This window comes from Ammospiza nelsoni, chromosome 15, assembly GCF_027579445.1.
Source record: "Ammospiza nelsoni isolate bAmmNel1 chromosome 15, bAmmNel1.pri, whole genome shotgun sequence".
NCBI lineage: Eukaryota > Metazoa > Chordata > Aves > Passeriformes > Passerellidae > Ammospiza > Ammospiza nelsoni.
Genome location: NC_080647.1, coordinates 9,620,488 through 9,634,758, shown reverse-complemented (window position 1 = coordinate 9,634,758; position 14,271 = coordinate 9,620,488). Strand labels below are relative to the sequence as shown.

The following is a 14,271-nucleotide window of genomic DNA, read 5'->3' as shown; positions in this document are numbered from 1 at the left end:
CAGGGGCACCTGAAGGGACTGTGCTGCAAAGGTGACTGTCTCTGAGCATGTTTTAACACTTCTCAGTGCAGTCTGAGGTTTCCAGGTAGCAGAAAAGAGTGTCAGACAGAGCAACACATCACTTGTGGTATCAGCTGGTAAGAGCTACCTTTGTAAAGGCAGTCCAATATCCCCAAGGATATTCAGGGTGTGTTGAGAGGCCAGGTCATGGGGGCAATGTGGTTTTAACACATTAGCTCACACTTATTTAAAGCCAACAGGTCATACCTGACTAGCAACATGCTGCATTGAAGCCTTACTGTGCCCCTAGCTGAGCAGTGTAAAAAGGTATTAAGGTGTTAAAATGGCACTGGGCCCCATCTGCCACAGTTTGTCAAAGTTAAGTCCATTTGTGACTTCTGTGGATGCCCACAGCTCATCCTGACACACTCCTGCCATTCACAGATGGAGACATAAAGGGTACATCTGCTTTTGGGGCTGTGGACATATGTGTGCTTCCTCTGCCTGTGCTTGGACTCAGGTCAGCCAAAGCCCAGGACCATGGCAGCGTGACTCTGTGCCAGGGCTGTGCTCCTGTCCCCCACCACAGCTCTGCCTGGCCAGGGACCCCACATCTGTCCATGTGTACAGGGCAAGAGTCTGTCTGAGCTGCAGGGCAGCAGCATCACACAGCTGCCTTTGGGGACCTGTACCTGGGCTTCCCTCCTGCAGAAACCAGGAGTGAGGAGCAAAGGACAAGCTTCACCATAGACTCAGAGCACGTGGGAGATTTAAAGAAAAGTAGGGATCAAATTAGCTTACCTCTCTGCTATGATTAAAAGACTGTATGTGCCATCTTTAGTATTTCTGCCTGCTGCTGGCACAGCCAGAGGCCAGCCCCACATGGGGTGGGTTGGTCTGCTCGAGGCAGGGGATGTGTCGGCCGTCCCTCTCTGACAGACCGCGGTGGCTGCCGTGTTCCGGGGACTGCCTGTCCCTTACATCCCTGCTTCATTCCTTTGTGCTATTTTACATATTGAGAGGTTTTTATAAAGGCTTGTTTCAACCTGAGCAGAGTTTTAAAGGCTGTAAGGTCTGGCTGCTCTTTTCATTCCCAAAGCATTTGTAGTTACAATTAAGATCTGTGTTAAAACTCCTGCCAATTAGCCTCAGCGCTGTGAAAAGCACCAGGCCCGGGGAGGGATGGCTTCCCCTGGCTGAACAGGGAAGGAAGAACAGCAGCCTGCTTTAAAAGGGGAAGGAGAAATAAAAGCCTACAGAAAGAGGCTGACCCCAAAGAAGAGAAAAGACGACTGTCTAGTGCTTAGCAGCTGGTGGGTACAAAGCCCCGAGCACAGGGGCCGAGGGAGCTGCTGCTGCTGCTCTGCCCCAGCCAAGGGCACGTCCTCAGCCCCTGGGTCACTGCAGGACAGCACTTGCCTTGCTGGACTGCTCTGCTGGTTAGATTTAAATAGCAATTCAGTCTCCTGGACTAAGAATGATTTAGCTACTTCCCTTCTGAAATGTCCAGGAAAAAAGATTTACCTATTTTCTATTTTTATTCTGTTTAAAATTTCCACTGTTCTTTGGAAATTTCTCTTTGCTTAAAAAAATAACAGTGCTTGAATGGGTATCTGGTAGGATGAAGAGTTTTATTTTGACATATCAGAGTCAAATGGAAAAATTAAGGTTTTTTTTTTTCAGCCTGAACTGACATTTTTTGATTTATGAAAAATCAAATACATTTCCTTTTATATAAAATTTCATTATTATTATTATTAATTTGTATTAAAATTATCATTACTACTACTATCACTAACATTTAAAAATTGCTAACAAACCACAAAGCTCTGTTATTCCCTCTCCAACAAGCCTGCTGGGTTCTCCTGCCTGAAGCAAAGGAGTTTGGAAATATCTGCTCAGGCAGAATTCCCTGCCTCCAGGGCTGCCATCCCTCTGTAATCAAGTGCATGGGCATAGCCCTTTGCAAAACTGCAAGGCCCAAGGGGCACAGCTGAGATTGTCCTTGACTTCGGGGACCGTACCGTACAGCAGACTTTTATGCCCTCCAACCAGACCTGATGTGATATGAGACAGGGGAGGGAGAATTTCTAATGGGAAGCATTTTAGTGTGTAAATGTCAATGTGTAACTCTAGGGACTGCTCCAGTCAGCCCAGCCGACCTCCAGTGAGTCCTTCACTGGAGTCAGGGCTGTGCCACCCTCCAGAGCTGCAGCAGGGTGACACAGCCCCCCTGGTGCTTTGGGATCAGCTCAGTGCACACTGGGGCCCTCCCCTCCAATGCAGAGTCTGGAGGCTGCCCTTTCTCCCCTGACTCTGTGCTGCATTCCACAGGAATGGAGAGCAATATTAACAATGAACTGGCACAACCCAAACATTAAATACAGTTAATTAGGGTTTTAACATTAAAATGAACAAGCCATTCATTTCCTATGATTGTCCTAAGAGCAATTTTAGAAAAGAGTTGCATGCATAGGGCAATGCAAAAAAGGGTTCAGTATTCAAAAAACTAGCTGAGATGCCCCAGCATTGCCAGGTGGTGGCAAGGAGGCTGCTGGGTCAGGAAGATGCAGTGACAAATGACTAGTCACTGCTTATCACTTGAGACAAATGCAATCTAAGGGATTGTGTTTCTGCCACAGCTCAGCTGAGCTGCTGGATAACTGGTACCAAAACCAATCAGGCTCCTTTCATCCTACCAAGTCTATCTTCCACAGATGCTAACAAAGGTACTTAAAATCTAATCTGCCTCTTGTCTTCCCAAAATGGAATCCAGAGGAGCCAAATTTGAGTAATTTTGCTGACAAGATTCACAGGGGCATTACCTTCACGTAGTTTTAGTTCCCTAATAGAGTTTTAAGCCCGTGAGAGATAAAGGAAAGTTAGCACGTAAATGAGGCGCTTGCTCCAAATAATTAGCACTTCTGGAGTACTTCTCATCTTCAAAGGGCTCAGTGCACATCCTTGGGATAGTGGTACACATCCCCCTCTCAAGGGATGGAGAAAGAGGCCAAGGGTATTTCACAATGTTTGCAAATAGAGCTGGGAAAAGGTCTGGAGGGCTGGTGAGGTTTGCACTCGGAGTTCAGGGGCTGTTTTCCCCGCTGCCAGAAAGCCAGGTGGGTTTCCATGCAGCCTGCAAGCTCAGTTCAGCTGGGCACTTTGGGGAGCTGGCTCAGCAGCACAGGGCTGGAAGCATTAACTTGGGTCTGCACTCAAACCTCATGGGACATATCTGACCTTTGAATAATTGAGCATTGCAGCGGAGAGGCTTCAGTAACAGAGCTCACAGCATGAGTGCAGGAACTGCTGGGGGTCAGGGAGGGAAACATTCCTCAATTTTTCATTAACGAGAAAACACAGATGAAAACTGTGCTCAGAATACAAAGGAACTGACCTTTCTGCAGGGGAAAAAGAGAATGGTGGGTGGGTTTGGGGTTAAGGAATGGTCTGTGGTGCCTGCAGGGCTGGTTCTGCTGGTGTGGAAAGGTCACAAGTATGATTAGGGCTAAGTTTGATGCTAAGGAGGCAGAGCTCTCTTGAGCTAGGCTGGTCCCAAGAGGCTGTGGAAAAGGCAGCTGCAGCCAAACTGCTTATCACACATTGGTTTGGGTTGGAAAGGACATTTAAAGATCATCTAGTTCAACCTCCCTGCAGTAAGCAGGGACATCTTCCACTAGATCAGGGTGTTTAGCGCCCTGTCCAGCCTGACCTTCAATGTTTCCAGGGATGGGGCATCCACTGCTTCTGTGAGCAACCTGGGCCAGGTCCTCAGCACCCTCACAATGAAGAATTTCTTCCTAATATCTAATCTGAATCTGCCTTCTCTCAGATTAAAGCCATTCCTCCTTGCCTTATCACTCCACGACCCTCTGAAACATCCCTCTTCATTTATCTTACAGCCCCTTCAGGTATTGGAAGGTGCTCTAAGATCTCTTTGGAGCCTTCATCAGGCTGAAGAGTCTCAACTCTCTCAGCCCTTCCTCACAGGACAGGTGTTCCAGCCCTCAGAACATCTTTGAGGCCCTTCATGCAGGTGGATCTTGTATGGCAGCTGCACAGACTAATCTTACTGGGCTCAAGACACAAAAGCTGTAGCCCACATCACACCTTTCTCCCCTAGTGTACACAGCCCCTGTGCTCTGACTGTTAGCAGCAATTTCAGCTTCTCTTTTGCCATGCTTTTTCCACATGGTATGGTTATTTTATAAGTGAATGAACAAGTTTCATTGATTGTCACTCGCAAGAACATCAAAAGGACGCAATTCCAGCTGATACTCTTGATATTTCTTGAACCACACACAGAACAACTGAGGGTATAGGTTTCCAGTGCGGTATAATTTGCTTGGAACTAAACTAAACCTTTGCTTCAGAGGTTCTCAATGGACTTGTGCTCTCTAAGAGAGTGAACTTCAGTTTCCCAAATTGCACAACTGAGGCATGCAGAGTTCAGAAGATTTGCATAATGGCAGACCTCAAAGCAAAAGGGAAGCAAAGAAGTAATCCAAGGGTCCAGAACCCTGTTTACTTTCTGTAATCAGTAGATTTCCCTCCCTGCCACAGTACAATGCAACAAAACCATTGTTATTTCTATAAAACATTTTCAAGTTGAATAGGCTACCAATTACATAATAAGGCATCAGGACTGACTACTCCAGAGTAAGAAAACTTGTGAAAATCTAGCAATTACTTAAAAAAGACTGATTCATTGGAAAAGAATCATCTCACCAAACATTTTGCAAGAATTATGATGCATTATCCCAAGGAAATTTTGAGGTGACTTTTAGAAATTACACTCAGCCACAGAACAAAAGGATGCAATTGAAATATGCACTTCTGCTCAGATATTTTTAATAAAGGGAAGCTTGTTAAAAATAAACTGCAAAAAAGATTTGGGCGGAATCACAAATCATCTCATTAGCATTTGAGGAAAAAAAAGGATGAAATATCAGCTTGAGAAGTCTTTTCTGTAAAGACAATTTTCTCCCCCTTCCATCTGGTTTAACAGTATTCCAAAATTCTCATTTTTAAAGAAGGTTCTAAAATGGCAGTTCCGGACTGTTTTTGTTCTTACTAAACAAAGTGCTGTACACCCAATATAGAAATATAAAGAAGAATACAGTGAATTAGCCTTTTTTTTTTGTCTGACAGTTGATTTTTGAAGCCAAACCCAGGGTTTAAAGAGAAAAAAACGTGGGTGATTTCACACCTGCATTGCTTCTTGCCCTGAAAAGTAACCATGGAGTTAAATGGGTCAAACAGAAACCAAGATCAGGGACCCAGCAAGGCTCAGTATCCCAGATCAGACACCCCCCAGCACTTAAGAGACTGATACAGAAAAAGGAGATCTGGCAAATGAAGAAGAAGCATATAAAGAGCAAACTGGAAATTCTGCTGTAAGCAAGAATTTGAAGTTTGCCCAATGCTACTTATCAACATTTTGTGGACTCTGATTTGGAGAACAGCAGTAAAATGTGATACTTTCCTGCAATGAAACAATTAGAAAAGTAGACTATAAAAATGGCAATACAAAGAAATATCTAGAATTTTAAAGGTAGTATTCAAACAGATGATCTTTATTTTGCAGTTTATTAACTTTGAGCATATTTTTTTATAAAGAACATTAAAATGAAGGTTAAGAGAAACTTACCCCATAGACCAGTTCACCCACCATGCCATTCCATATCTTAGTCTCAGGGTCCCTAGCTCCATATTTCCCATCTCCAACAATTGACAGTTTGTATTTTATTCCAACATGTTTTGCTATTTCAGAAGCTAAGTCTACACAATATCCTTCATATCTCTCATTCCCTTCTAGTTGTTCATGGTTTTTCTTATACATTACATATGGTGATTCCTTTGAAACAAAAGTAAAGATCAAAAGTCTATGAATGTAAAATACAGCTGTAAACCACACAAAATGATAGCTGTTATTATCCTTTATATTACTGGCAAATATTTACAATATTTCCTGCTTTGGTACAGAAATTAGACAGACTTCTGCATAAAACTCCTTGGCTGGTCCTACAGCCACACATACTATTGACTGTATTCCTAGTAAGGAGCTATTAAAAACAGGACTTTTAAAGAAAGTTACACATCTGTTTGCAGAATTAGGCCTGATTAGACAGTCAATTAGCATAATTGCAGCAATAATTCAAATTTTAGTGTTTAAAGACTGACATATCCAACACCTGTACCATCACCACAATTTCCAAAGGCCCCAGTGGCCACGAATGGGGCTCTCAAGGAGATATTTTCAAAGAAGCCTAAGGGAAGCTAGGTTGAAGTCCTCAGCAGCATTTTTTGTCACTGAATTCCCTTAGCCTTCTTGGAAAATTCTAGTTGAAATGCTGATTATATCTCACTAAATCCACAGGAGTATAAAATACAATGCTTCAGGAAACAGCTTAAAATTAACTCATGCTTAGTAGAAATGTAAGAAGCACAAAAGTCCCAATGAAGCTGTACAGAGCAGGTCTGTAGAGGTGTTGGGACTGACACAGGTGCTGCTGCTCGTGACACACATGAAGAGCTTTGCTCCTTTGGGATTGCAGGAAAAGGCTGCTTTTCACCCAGGGCTAGAGCAGTTCCAGTTCTCTACAGGCTTCATTGTGCCACCCTTACTCAGTCCACAGGGGTTGAGTTTACAGGAGCTGTACCTGAGCGAGGGGTGCAAGATTTGACTCTGCAGCACAAAGGCCAATCAATCTCTGTGCTCATTTACAGGCATGCACAATAACTTAACTTACATGAGGCACTTAATTGAGTTCAAGTGTCTGGGAAGCAGCAAAGCTCAATGGTGAGCTCAGTGAGCTCCTCCTGTGAGCAGACTGACTGATACATACGTAAGTTAGCAGGGTCAAGCCCTCAGAACATCTCTGGAAGATACTGAACTTTCCAGTCACTTGAATTCACACAGTATTCAACATCTGCCTCCTGCCTAGGTGTCTAACACACCTCAGGAGTCTCGTGCCTTGTTCCCTAAACACAAACACACTATGAACACAAAACTTACCAAGATGGTAGTGACTACTATAGTTCTGTTCTCCACAGATGAAGTGTCATTAGAGGGCAGCTGATCTAATGCTGGCACATATCTTTCATATTCATTCCAATAACCAGCCTATAAAAATGGAGATTATTACCTCATTACATACCTTTACAAGGACTCTGGTACCTGAATTTGTAAGAGCAATTGTCAAAACCTAAGGCTTTGAAACATTTCTCATTCACTGTTTTTATCATTAAGGGACTATATTAGCTTTACATCCATTTCCTTAAAGAAACAATGTTCTCAAGCCCAAGAGCAATTCAGCACAAGCCAAATCTAAGTGAAAATACATATTAAATTCTCCCTATCTCAATTCACATCAGTATGGTGCCTGTGGAATAAATTCCCATATATCCACAGCATAAGAACATACTACAGACAAGAAAAGAAACTGCACAGCATTCTGAGTAAAATTCTCTGAATTTGAGATTTTTATTCAAGACAGTCCCAGCAGACCTGAGCTGGCTTTAGATGCACAGACATCATTGGCAATGCAGGCACAGCTGCATTATCTCCAGAGTGGGACACAAACCCCTCTGTCAGCACAAGGTGACTTTATCAGCTGCCTGGTGCTGACCTTTGACTGCATCACTGGGCTATCAGTGGCTTTTGTATGTCTGCACAACACAGGAATAACACTGTTCTCTGCATGCCCCTGAGTGCCTGGGCCATGTTTAGAGGTACTTGGTTATCAAATGTGCAGAATTGTTTAAGGAGTCTCAGTGGTGATCAAGCAGGTTAAGAACCTATGTCCAGGTGAAATCAGGGGATTTAAGAGACTCCTACACACATTATTCTCTCAATACTTTTGTGACCCTGTCTACATAATGGTTTTGAACATCTGCCTTAAACTTCTTTTGTAACACCAATATAGGCAACTATCCCACTTAGGATCTATCCGTTATTTAGGAGACAAGAGAATTATTATGAAATTCTAAATAAAACCAAACTTAATTTCTCTTAATTTCAGAAGCTTTCATTGGTTCTAGCTTCACTGTGGCTCTAAAGCCCAGTATGGAGAGGGAGGGAAAGATGGAGAGGAATTTAGAAGATAGGACTAAGCACAGGACCACGACAGCAGGTATTACGCTTGGCAGTGGAAAAGCTCCAGAAGGGCTTAAGGGAAAAAGTTGTGTTTGAAGTTGACATGAGAACCAGTGAAGATGTTAAGCAGGGTGAGTAGTTCAGTCCAGGAACTGAATGCAAGAGGGTTCCTGGGATAGGGAAGACAGCAAGAAGGGGGCACTCTTTGGGACCCTGTTATTACACTGCATCTCTGGTATTTTTGAATTTCATTGGTTAGTTGGAATAAATATTTGAGATGGTGTGAAATCTGGATCCATGTCTTGAAACTCACCTTCCGTGACCCAGCAGCTTTCATTTCATACACATCAATTGTGTAATTTGTTCTCCGCCCATAGGTGTCAAACTGGATGTTCCCTGTCATTCCTTGAACTTGCACCTTGAGGGAATAAACAGAAAAGTATTTTAATAAAAGATTCACTTTATTTTTTATCTATATAAGAGACTTGTACTGCTTCTGACAGAGCCAATTGTACCGTTCAAAACAACCCCAGCCCCCATTCTCTGAGTTCCAGCTGTAAATATTTGTTAGCACTCAGCTGGTGACTCAGAGTGAGCCAGAGTGAGCTGCATTTAAATGAAATTAGCCCTGCAGGTATGTTAAATGTAAGAAAGACTGATCCTGCCATGCTTGGTCACACTGGGCTCACTGGTACAGAATGGAGCATCAGCGAAGCACAAGCAACAATTAGTGCAGTTAAAGCCCTCACAATATGGCACAGAGTGATCTGCAGTACAGACCAGAATGGCATCTCATTGTTCATTCTGGGAAGTGCTTTATTTTAAGATCAGTCCCAGTGTAGGAGAAAGGAATGAATGTCTTCTCTGAATGAGCACAGACAATTGTCTCTACTGCTTATGGGGTTTTGGTCTCAGGCAGGATGGATGGGTGTACAGACGGTAAGTCATTATCATTACCTACTCACATGAATCATCTGAAGGGGAAGTATAAAGTACTTTGTCTCAAAAAAAAGCCTTTCTTATTTCCCTGTATGAAAGGATGAGGCATTTTCCTTTATCACTTAACACTGACAAGCTGTCATCTCAGGCAGAAAAGGTAACAGTCTCAAACTTCAGTAGGGGAAAATTAGCTTTAATATTCAGCAAAAACTGTAGAAGTTACAGGAAGAGGTGTTAGACTAGTCAAAGGCAAACTGTTCAGGGCTGGTGACTCATCTGCTGGTCACTCTTCAGAGATGAGGTGTGAGGCTACATAAAACAAAAATTCCATGGACACAAAATTATCCAGGGAGCCAAATTCACACTGCCATATAGAGAGTTTCTTTTTATCAGTATTGATAAAAAGAAAGGTTCAAATCAGATTTGAACCTTCTTTAAAATAATTTATATCACGACAGGGGCTGGAAAAAATCAGAAGTATTCCTGTCTCCAGAAAGCTAGAGAGATGAATTGCACTTTGAAAACCAAATTTGACCCCAAGAGGTCTTATCAGCTGTGGACTGAGCAAATGTATTTGTAGGGTAGTTGACACATAAGTTGAATCCAGATGTGAGCTGCTGTGCCTGCCTCTGGCATTTACTGGAAGCTGTCTGGCTACCTTAGCACAGCAGTGACTGGGTGTCTCACAGAGCTTGTTCCACTGGCTCCATCCTGATGCCCACTGAGACATGAGCTTCCTCCACTGCACACCTTTTAGCTTCAAATTTAATTTATTTCTCTTCGGTGGGAAAACTCAGCACTTTGCAAAACCTGGCTGCACTGAGGCAGGAAGGCTTGCCAGGACTCAAACACTTTTCATGGCAGCGTGTGGAGGCAATTGCAGAGTGACTATTTATAAGTGTCCAGATCTGTCTGTCTAATATAATCAATGCTAACAGGTTTGTTTGAGAGTTTCTTGAGTCAGATTAAAACCAGCAATCTTGTCTTTTGTATCTACAAAAACATTATCCGGTTTTTCCTGTAGTCACTTGCTTTAAAGCAAATAGCAGACTGAAAAGAGTTTAAAAATCAACAATATTAGAGACATAAGTGAGGTGGATCCCATGCCATAACTAGTGTTAAGGATATAAAATTTGGCCATGCAGAAGGTAATCTGGCTAAATGCAAAGTTATACCAGGAATCAGAACTGGTTGGAGGCAAAACTGTTCCTAGGTTCAGGACGGTGCTGAGATATACCAGTACTAATATGACCAACAACAATTTCTCCACTTTTTTAAACCAATCTGAGTTGAATTTTTACTGGCAAATTATCAAAACTGCACACATGCATTTAACAAATCTATCCCTGTAAGAATTACAACACATGTACCAAAGACCCAGTCTAGTTCTGTTAGTCAGATTTGCAGGCTCACCCTGACTTTACAAACCCCCAAGGTGTGTTTGATTGCAAAACGGCTCATGCTTACTCTCCTGGGGAGCTGGGGTGTTACAGGAGAGCTGGGGAACTGTAGGTGCTCTTGTGGGCACCATCAGGCAGCTGCTGCATCAGTACCACAGGGATTTTGGCCAAAGTTTTGAGAGCTAGCATGTTACACCTTGCCCTCTATTGAATATATTTTATCCATCCTTGAAGTTCCTCGTTACCTTTGTTTTTACTTTGCTCCCCCTGAGGAGCTGCAGCTGTTTGTGTGAGCACAGAAGCTCTGTGCTCATGGAGCAGGACACAAGCACTACAGAATTGCTGCTGTTGCTCTTCAGCTGTTATGTTTGCCCTTACCATTTTCAGTGCTCTTTCTATATCAATTCCTTGGCTCCATGGCACTGCAGGGTTAGCCAGGCAGTCTCCAGCACTGCCTCTCCTGGAGACATCCACACGCTGCCTTCGGAGGTAGCGGAAAGCCTCAGCTATCACCAGCACTGCATCGTGGGTCAGTGCAGACGTGTACTGCAATTGACACAAAGAAAATACAGCAACAAACTGCAATTTTAGAATTGCCCCAGGTATCACATCAAGTCCTCCTCTTTGTTAGAACAGGAGAATCATGCTTGCTGTTCAGGGCTGGTGACTGATCTGCTGTCACTGTTCAGAGATGAGGTGCAAGGCTACATAAAACAAAAATTCCAGGGACCCAAAATTATCCAGTGAGCCAAATTCACACTGACATATAGGGAGTTTCTTTTTATCAGTACATGGATTTGAACCTTCTTTAAAATAATTTATATCACTACAGGGGCTGGAAAAATTGGAGGTATTCCTGTCTCCAGAAAGCTAGAGAGATGAATTGCACTTTGAAAACCAACTCTGACCCCAAGAGATCTTATCAACTGTGGACCCTTTGCTTGCTCTCTGTCCTTCAGCTGGTGCTTTGTAACAATTCCACCTATTTCAATTAACAAATTAAAAATATTTTCATTCTGTATAGCATATAGCAGCAAAATAACAATACCAGTTCACAGCTGCATAAAATTTCAATTTAATTGGAAACTTGCTCATCTAGATGAGCTTACTACAAATGTCTGCAATTCCATGCTGGACCATACTGATACCAAAGGAAAGCTCATATTTGAGTTTTTGCATTAGGTAGTTTTTTTGTTTTTAACAAGATTGCCAAGAGAGCTTTGACTTGAAGTTAACATAAATCATTTCTGTTTGGATCACAGTCCTGATTAGGTAGCATCTGTGGCAAGGAATAGATAAGATTACTTTTCTTAGAAAACAGCTACACAAACAAGTAATCACAAAACACACTTTAGGAATTACATCACCTTGGTAATTCACCATCTGCCTTCCCTTACTCCATGATAAATCTGCAGAGGGTGGGAAACTCTTGAGGAGCAGCAGCTCTGGAACAAAACCCCCAGACAACTTAACTTACATATTCCTGTTGCTGTCAACTCCATTCACTGCTTGTTGCATGTTATCTGGTGACACCCCCAATGCTATAAATTTAGCATCACCTAGAAAATGTCATCAAAGAGGGAGTTTTTTTGGTATTTGACATCCCTGGGTTCCACTGGCATTACACCACACCTGTAATTCCAGGTTCTGTGTAGAGGAGACCCTCTCAGCATGGACGTACTGGGAGCAATTGAACATGCTCACTCTGTAAGAGCAGATTTCAAGTCCCTTGTAAATGAACCTCAATACCTCCACATCATTTGTAAGAGAACAAAGGAAGAAATGAAGAATGGAAAGTGCACCTGCCCTTCTTTTGACTGTCTAGAGATCCTGCTACCCAAGGAACCTTGTGCTGGATTTCAGGCCACAAGACCTGCTGCCCATGCATGAGTTAGAAAGTCAGAAATCCAAGTTTCAGCTGCTTATTCAGCTACACTCTTTATGGACAAGATTTATTATACTCAGAAATTAATTCTATCCTGTAGGGCAGGATAGCACAATTGGAGGTTCTGCATTTCTTAACACTCAGTATTATCTTACTGCAAGTTCTTCAGTTTGATACCAAGCCACAGGAACTCTGCACAGAACAAGGAGTGTCTGCATGTGCAGATCAAGAGAACCGTGTCATAAAGAAGAGTGCAAAGGTAGGGCTGTGAAGAAGGTATAGAGCAGACATTTCACTGAGCTTTAAATGACAGCAGCTTAAATTCATTGGGAGTGGGTGGTGGTTCCAGCTCTGTACAGCACAGGCACTCTGATCCTGCCCACCTTTACCTCTCCCTGTGATGCTTTGTAATAATCACTCTCTCCTCTCTTACAAAGTTAACAAAGGTTATATACGCCACAATCCACACAATAATACAGAACTGGACAGTAATTTTAATGTATTTGTTCCTGTATTAAAAAAAAGTCTTGTATTAGCTGTCCAATCTAGCACTACATAAAACTTACACATTGATAATTTTTTCAGCAGACTGCGTCAATTGTCATAACCTTAATGCAGTCCCTTCCAAGTCATGCCAAGAGAGCTATCTAATTTTCTACTTTATTTGAATTCTACTTATAAATGCATGAGCATGCAAAGAGAAAAAAAGAGAGAAAGAAGGGAAAGGCTGATAAAATGCAGAATAAATTAAACATCAGGACTTTAATCTCTAGGCAATTTTATTTCCTAATCAAAAATATTGTACATCAATTCTTAAGTATGCTTTTTGTCTGATTGACAAATACTGTGCACATTTCTATAATGAGCTGCACATTTGTGGAAAGGTAATGTAATCTTTGTGTTTCTACCATATACTTAAGATTCTTTTTTAAGGAGGAAGAATAATTTTTTCCTCAAGGTAAATTGCTTTCAAGTGGAATAAAATCATCTCAGGTTAACTTTGTATATTTCAAAGCTTTTAAGATTAGTATGATACTTATCTTCACTTCTGCATCACTGCTAGAAAGCTTTAGAAAGCAGGACTAAGTTCTAATCCACAGGCAACAATACACTAATCCGGTTTTTGTGGGCCTCTGTTTGCCTTCCTCGGCTTCCTCTGAAATGCCAGAAAGGCGTGGGATTAAGAAAATTTTCCTCCCTCACAGAAATGTCATGATGCCAGGAACAGTATCTCCAAATGGCACCAGTCATTAATGAATGGCACTGCCAGAAGGAGCAGACCCTTGTCAGCAGCTCCTTTTCTGTCTGGCTCCCAGCCCAGGGCTACTGCCCACCCTGCTGCCCCCCATGCATGGAACTGGAGTAGATTTTTCCTTCTTATCTAGTATTTTAATGCTTTCCTGAACTTTGTCTTACTCATACTGACACATTACTCCAGTTTATCAAAGTAATTTTCAATTCCAAATCTGTTCCATCAATTTGCATGTGTCCTTGCCAAATCAAACACCAAAGACATGAACTGTCTTGTCAGGGCAAGAGGTTTGGCTGCCCTGAGAAATCAGTCTGTATACTACCATACTCAGGTTTCAATCATCTATGCATAGCAGTGAAAAAGAACAGATCCCACCAAAAGAAGACAAGAAAGAAGGAACATTACTAATATGCAGTGCTCCTAGAAGATTTTATGACTTCTGTGCCTAGACACAGTTTCCCTGATGCACTCCTTCACAGGACAGTGAATAGCATCCTCCTCTATGAAAGATGCTGAGGCAGAACAAAATCTGGGTGAGATAGTAACAGGTTGCAGGTTTCCTAATAACAGGTGCATTTACTTCCTCTAATCTGTGACAGTTTTGGTGAACCTGGGACTTTCATCCAAAAAATATTTGAAAAATTGTATTGGTTCCAGTTTTAATAGCCAGACTGTTTAAGTAAAGGACAGTGTTAAG

At 42.3% G+C, this 14,271-nt stretch overlaps 1 protein-coding gene across 4 annotated transcripts in view; it reads right to left on the bottom strand.

Moving 5' to 3' along the window:
- The window catches only part of GRIA3 (glutamate ionotropic receptor AMPA type subunit 3), a 141,620-nt gene that overhangs the window by 46,274 nt on the left and 81,075 nt on the right, over nucleotides 1–14,271 (bottom strand). For all 4 annotated transcript variants that reach the window (XR_009419473.1, XM_059482699.1, XM_059482701.1 and 1 more), the window contains exons 7-10: nucleotides 10,816–10,983; nucleotides 8,412–8,516; nucleotides 7,019–7,126; nucleotides 5,651–5,857 (exon numbers count right to left, since the gene is read on the bottom strand). Coding sequence is in view for 3 of the 4 variants with exons in the window: in XM_059482699.1 (XP_059338682.1) it covers nucleotides 5,651–5,857; nucleotides 7,019–7,126; nucleotides 8,412–8,516; nucleotides 10,816–10,983 (588 nt within the window). In the remaining variant the exon portion in view is untranslated. The remainder of the gene's footprint in view (nucleotides 1–5,650; nucleotides 5,858–7,018; nucleotides 7,127–8,411; nucleotides 8,517–10,815; nucleotides 10,984–14,271) is intronic.